The sequence below is a fragment of the Sesamum indicum genome, linkage group LG13 (genome assembly GCF_026168435.1).
Source record: "Sesamum indicum cultivar Baizhima isolate 11 linkage group LG13, ASM2616843v1, whole genome shotgun sequence".
Lineage (NCBI taxonomy): Eukaryota > Viridiplantae > Streptophyta > Magnoliopsida > Lamiales > Pedaliaceae > Sesamum > Sesamum indicum.
The window spans coordinates 6,902,501-6,910,126 of NC_142669.1; the positions used below are offsets into that span (position 1 = coordinate 6,902,501).

At 32.8% G+C, this 7,626-nt stretch overlaps 1 protein-coding gene across 1 annotated transcript; it reads left to right on the forward strand.

The window, feature by feature from the left end:
• The first annotated feature begins 2,391 nt into the window (after positions 1-2,391).
• On the forward strand, positions 2,392-2,922 carry LOC148784445 (uncharacterized). The gene has a single exon (XM_088876834.1). It carries the CDS (start codon positions 2,392-2,394, stop codon positions 2,920-2,922), a length of 531 nt encoding a protein of 176 aa, XP_088732960.1.
• The last annotated feature ends 4,704 nt before the right edge of the window (positions 2,923-7,626 follow it).

Below are 7,626 nucleotides of genomic sequence, written 5' to 3' on the forward strand. Positions count from 1 at the left end.
TCTTTATACAAATTCTCATTAATCTTATATATGCATTAAAAGAATAATACTAAAACCTTAACAAATAATACTAACAGCGCGAATATAATGTTGGGTACAAACTCCTGTTAAATCTTTCAATTATATAATTTAACTAAACTATTTAAATTAGGGTGCAAACTCTACTTTAACCAGATGAACTCAATAGGGCCTATAAAACATGTAGAAAAAAATTGTGTCAAATAGAGCTCGTTTTCAACGTTACTTACATAATGAAAATTCTTAATATTTCTATTTATTAAATATAAGAAAAGATAAATAAAACAAACAATAAATGCTATATTTGGTCCCTTCAATTTTTCTTTAAAATTATTTTAGTCCCTCAAGTTCATTTCTTGACTTTACATCCCTAAACTTTAATTTTCCCTCTATTTGGTCTCTCTAACCATTTTTAGGCAAAAATATGGCCGAAGTTTGATTTTTTGAAGGGTAAAATGATCAATTTAAATTTGAATTTATCTCTTTAACTCCTTATGTTTATAAAATTATCAAATTAGTCATTTTCTTATAAAGGAAATTATCTTTTTATATTCTTATATGGTGAATATTGATATAATTTTGAACTCTCTCTTTTTTCATTTTGAAAGGTGACAAAAAATCAAAATTATAACTAAATTTTAACAAAACTTTATAAAACTTTATAATTTTGACTAAAAAGTTGATGGAATGTACTTTTAATTAGATTATTTGATAAATATCAAATATAAATATTGTTAAGGTTTAACTTTTTTAGATTTATCTTTAACTCTTGAAATTAAAAATTACAGACTTGATCTTTTTTATTATATTTTCATATTAGATAAATTTTATAAAATTTGTTCATACTTTTTTAGCTACTAAAAAAACGAAACTATTTATTTTAAGTTGAACAATATATTATTATTTGTATTAATTTTAAACATACATGAATAAAAAAATTAGAAAAAACGACAGAACACATTAACCAAAAGATATTAAAGTATTTTAGCTACTCAATATTGTGACAACAAAAAGTTAATTATTGTACGGGGCCAATCATAAGTAAATAACACAAACAACAGAAGCATACTCGATTCGTATGCATAATTTAATTTTACAAAATTAGATACTTACACAAGTATATTAATAAATAATAAATACTTTTAGAAGTTATATTTAGTCACTCAATACTCTAACCACCAAAAGCTAATTACTATAGGGGTAGAACATGAATAAATAGTATTAGAACTTTAATAAATAATACTAGTGTAGATTATTCAATTTGGTATAAGTCAGTATACAAATTCCAAATTCATATTAAATCAATCAATTATATAATTCAACCAAACTATTTAAATTCGGGTGCAAATTCTACTTTAATCCGGCATTTTATAATATATGATACTCTCAAGTGACTTATAACATATGAAAAAATTTATGTCAAACAGAGCACTTTCCCAATATTACTTACATAATATAAATTTTTATAATTTCTATTTAATTAAATAAAAAAGAAGATAAATACCACCAATAACTTATGAAAACTGATGTACTTTATACATGTTTTGATTAATCTTATATGTGCATTAAAAGGATATATCTTTATAGATAAATTTAAAACGAAGCACATTTTTTGTCATTAACAGGTAATTATCATCATGCTCCCAAACTTAATAAATAACTACTCAACAAAACAAACCCAATTCAATTTTAAAAACTAATAAAATATATTAATTTTAAACATACATGAATAAAAAAATAATGGAACACATTAACTTGTTGAAATGGATGATCTGCAGCTGCTCTATTCCAGCTGCTGTTGAACAGAGTACTAACAAGAGGAAGAAGAAGGCAGAGCTTGATCGCATTTTGGCTCACGTTTTTTTAACTTTGAACGCGTCTCTTTAAGTTGTAATTCCTTTCCATTATCGCATTTCTTTCTTTTATAGTTGCTTTAGCGTTTCTTTTAGTGAAAGTGCGTTTTGCTGTTAGTTGGAGTTAGTTGCTGTTCGCACTGTTTATAAAAGAAGAAGGAGGCTTCTTCTTGAAAGCAGAACATCAGAATTATTGATCAAATGAACAGAAGCTGTTGCTTCATTTCTTCCTTCAAATTGTACAATCTCTGAAATAATCTTGCGAAGTTTCCGCTGTGCGTAATTTCACATGGTATCAGAGCCATCGATTGATGGTCTCTGATATCCCTTTCGTTCAAGAAATCGTCGACCACTAATTCTTGATAATCAAGAAACACATCATCTTCAAAATGGCTGAAGATCTGATATCTTGAGGCTGCAACCTGGAGACAATCCAGGAATAAGCCTGGTCACCACGTTGTTTGATTGAACGAACTTCCTTTCTTGGAGTTGTTCTGTGAAGCTGGCGCTTACGGCGAAAATGAAACTCTCCTTCATTAACGGAGAAAATCAAAAATCAGAAAAGAATGCCAAGGAATTTGAGCAATGGATAAGGACGGACTCGATGGTAGCTTCATGGATACTGAATTCCATCAAAAGGGAGTTAGCAGATTGCTTTATGTACACAAACGCGTCAAGAGAACTGTGGAAGCAATTAGAAAACAGATATGGCCAAAGTAACGGGCCAATGGAATATCAAATCAAAAAGGAGTTGGGCGCTACCGTTCAAGGAACATTATCTTTGTCTGCGTACCTTGCCAAACTTACCAAATTGTGGGATGAACTGACTTGCATCAGTCCCACACCCAGCTGCACCTGTGGGAATTGTACCTGTGGAGCCACAGCTGAATCTGTAAAGATTAAGGAGAACGACCAACTCATTCAATTCCTCATGGGATTAAATGAGGCATATGACAGCGTAAGAGCCCAAATCTTGGTGATGGATCCGAAGCCAGACATCAACAAGGCCTATTCTATGGTACTCAATGTGGAAAAAACAAAGAGAAGTTAACTTCGGACAGCCACAAACCACTCCCAACATGGCTATGCAAGCTTTCAAGAAACAAGACAATACCAGAAATTTTCAGAAAAGAAGGAATCCAGTGGACAAGAAATCCTTGATTTGTAAGCATTGTGGGAAGACCGGACATCAGAAGGATGGATGTTTTGACATCATTGGATATCCCGAATGGTACAAGTCATTTCAGGAGCAGAAGAAGACCAACCAAGGGATTCCAAACAGAATGGCTGGTGCCACAAACACTGAAAATGAAAGAGCTAACAACACTGTCGATGAGAGGTCCATGTCTAACTTAATCAGGTCAGAATTCCATAAACTCTTTGAGGAATTAAAGTCTCAAGGTTCTGGAAACATACACACAGACAAATATGAATTTTCTGGTAAGAATCTTGAACATAACCTCTTAAGCATGAGAAATACTGATTGTTGGATTGTTGATAGTAGGGCGAGAACCCACATGTGTAATAACCATTCCCTGTTTGACTATGTTAAACCTCATGCAGACACTTATATACACTTAGCAGATGGTAGTAAACACCTGATCAAGAATTTTGGGAATGTTAAACTTACTGAAAAATTACTGTTGGAAAATACTCTGCATGTACCTGATCTTAAATTCAATTTACTGTATGTTAACAAACTTTGCAGTTGTTCTTCTATTATATTTAAATTTTCTAAATCCCACTGTATCATGCAGGACCACAAGACTAGACAGATCATTGGAATTGCATGCCTAGTAGGAAATCTGTATATCATCAAGACAGAATCATTTGACAAAAGCTTCATAGAAGGTGTTATTACAGATTTCAGAAATACTGGTTGTATAGCCTCTAAAATAGAACCTGAGATATGGCATAGGAGGTTAGGACATCTTTCTCATGATGTATTGATCAATACAGGATTAATTCATAAAGATACAAACAAAAATTCTAATTGTGAGATATGTCCTCAAGCTAAGCAGCAAAGACTGCCTTTCACTGTTAGCAACTCTTATTCATCTTCCATTTTTTATCTTATACATGTAGACTTGTGGAGGCCTTATAATGAGTACTCCCTTTCTAATTGTATGTACATGTTGACGATTGTAGATGATCATAGTAGATGTACTTGGACCTTTCTAATGCAACATAAATCACAAACTTTTGACTTGTTAAAGAACTTTCATAAAATGATTTGCACTCAGTTTGACAAGAAGATTAAAAAGATAAGAACTGATAATGGTCAGGAATTCTTAAGTGAAAAATGTCAGAATTTCTTTAAAGAGGAAGGCATAATCCATCAAACCACATGCACATACATCCCACAACAAAATGGCATTGTAGAAAGGAAGCACAAACACCTATTAGAAGTTGCTAGGTCTCTCTTATTTCAAGCTAATTTGCCTAAAATGTTCTGGTCTGAAGCTATTCTTACATCTACCTACATCATCAATAGAATTCCCACACCTGTTCTTAAGTGGAAAACACCTTATGAGGTTTTAATGGGAAAGCCAGTGAATTATTCATATTTCAGAGTTTTTGGTTGTTTATGTTTTGCCACTAACACTTTACCTCATAAGTCTAAATTTCATAGTAGGGCTGCTAAATGTATCTTCCTAGGTTATGCTAACAATCAAAAAGGTTATAGAGTTTATGAAATTAATAAGAAAATCATTTTTACATCTAGAGATGTTACTTTCAAAGAGTCCATATTTCCTTATGTCAATGAGTGCAATAATCTTATTAACCTTTCTGATAATCAGACTTACTATCAACCCAATGCCAGCATTATAGAGGAACAAGATGATCAAGACACTAGTTTACAACCAAATACTGAAACTGTAGAAGAACATTCTTCTGACACTGATCCACAAGAATCTGAAGAAATTTCTGAAAATGTGACTCTGAGGAGATCTAGAAGGCATATTGTTAGACCTACTAAGCTGCAAGATTATGTCTGTACCTGTGAAAAGGAAAACAATGACATTCTTACTGTCTCTCTTCAAAATAACATGAAAGATGCATGAGCGCTGTTGTGAATTTGCCTAATGAACCTAGAAATTATACTGAGGCTGTGAAGAAGAAAGAATGGGTAGAAGCTATGGAATCTGAGATCAAAGCCTTAGAGGATAATGACACTTGGAATATCACTGAACTTCCTAAGGGTAAAAAGGCTATAGGCAGCAAATGGATATACAAATTAAAGCTAAGACCTGATGGTAGTTTGGACAGATATAAGGCTAGACTTGTTGCAAAGGGATATAATCAAATTGAAGGAATTGACTACGATGATAGATTTTCACCTGTAGCAAAAGCAGTTACTATTAGAACTTTTCTTGCTGTTATCTGTAAACAACACTGGTTCTTGCACCAATTGGATATTAATAATGCCTTTTTACATGGCTTTATTGAAGAAGAAATCTATATGAAACCTCCTGAAGGTTATGATGTCCCTGCTGGACATGTTTGCAAGTTAAAGAGGTCCCTATATGGCATCAAACAAGCTTCTAGGCAATGGAACCTAGAATTTACAAAACAGTTGGAAAGGATAGGTTTCACACAGTCAAAGGCTGATCATTGCTTATTTACTATCCATACTGATGTTGGCTTCTTTTGTCTTCTTATCTATGTAGATGATGTATTAATTGCTGGTCCTTGCGAACATACCATAGCTGATTTTAAGAATAAATTGCATAATCTGTTTACTATAAAGAATCTGGGAAAAGCCAGATTTTTTCTTGGATTAGAAATGGGCAGATCCACTGAAGGAATGATTATCACCCAAGGCAAATATGTGAGGGACATTGTAGCAGATGCAGGGCTTGCACAGTGCAAAGCTACGAACACTCCCTTACCAGCTGGTCTACAATTTAAGGCTGCTTCAGGACAACAGCTCAGCAACCCTGAACCATGTAGAAGGTTGTTAGGTAGGCTGCTGTATCTTGGCTTTACAAGGCCAGATATCTGTCATGCTACCCAACAATTAAGTCAGTTCATGCAGTCTCCATGCCAAGATCATTGGGAAGCTGCTATGCACTTAATCAAGTATCTGAAAGGAACATTACACAGAGGACTATACTTCAATTCTGACAGTAGCCTCACCTTGGAAGCATATTGTGATGCGGACTGGGCTACTTGCAAGGAGACCAGGAAATCTCTCACAGGTTATTGCATATTCTTAGGGGGAAGCCTGATATCTTGGAAAACTTAGAAGCAGACTATCGTTTCACGATCTACTGCAGAAGCTGAATATAGGAGCATGGTATCAACCACTTGTGAGCTTATATGGATTCACAGCTTGCTCAAGGATTTGAAGGTTGATGTTCAGACTCCTATTCCCTTCTATTGTGATAACCAAGCAGCCTTGTACATCACTGCTAATCCAGTCTTCCATGAGAGGACCAAACACATTGAGATTGACTGCCATCTAGTGAGGGGTAAGTACAAAGAAGGATTTATTGCACCAAAACATATTGCATCAAAGGAACAACCTGCAGATGTCTTCACTAAGATTCTAACAGGTGCAAGATTTATGTATCTGTTGTCCAAGTTAAATCTTGTCAACGTCTTGACAAGTTTAACTTGAGAAGGGAGTGTTGAAATGGATGATCTGCAGCTGCTCTATTCCAGCTGCTGTTGAACAGAGTACTAACAAGAGGAAGAAGAAGGCAGAGCTTGATCGCATTTTCGACTCACGTGTTTTTAACTTTGAACGCGTCTCTTTAAGTTATAATTCCTTTCCATTATCGCATTTCTTTCTTTTATAGTTGCTTTAGCGTTTCCTTTAGTGAAAGTGTGTTTTGCTGTTAGTTGGAGTTAGTTGCTGTTCGCACTGTTTATAAAAGAAGAAGGAGTCTTCTTCTTGAAAGCAGAACATCAGAATTATTGATCGAATGAACAGAAGCTGTTGCTTCATTTCTTCCTTCAAATTGTACAATCTCTGATATAATCTTGCGATGTTTCCGCTGTGCGTAATTTCACATAACTAAAGAGAGACTGAACTAATTAAACAGTAAATATATTGAGGATATTTTAGCCACTCAATATTGTGACAAGTTAATTGTACGGGGTAAATATTTAATAAATAACACCAGCAACAGAAGCATACTCGATCCGTTTATACTCTTTTACCATTGGATAGATATATTAGTCTTATTCTATTTTATTTTTCTTTTATGTGAGTCAATCTCTCTCTCTCTCTCTTTAGATTAATCTTTAGATTAATATTATTTATGAGTTAGTAATTTATAAATATCGCACAAATTCTCAAGAGGGCTGATGTCCCTAATCATTATTATTATTATTTATATAAAAATATAAAAAAATGAAATTTATTTTAAAAAATTAAAGACATGTTTGATAAGAATATAACAAATCCAAATAATTATAATTTATTTATAAAATTTCTATATATTTTTATTTCAAAGTTATATATTATAAATATGTTATGCATAAAAGTAGACAATTTTACAAAGAATCATATTTAAGGGGCAAATTTTCCCTCCAAAACCGGTAAACTATCGGGAGTTAATACTAAACAGATAAGTAGAACATTCATGGGAGAACTAAATCATGTTTCAAATAAAGTAATATGATATGATTAACAGAGGATAATTTTCAAATAATTAATTTAAAATGATAAATATAAAAAATAACTATAACAACTAATATATGATAATTATTCAACTTATATGGTCCTTTCTTATGTTTGTCACAA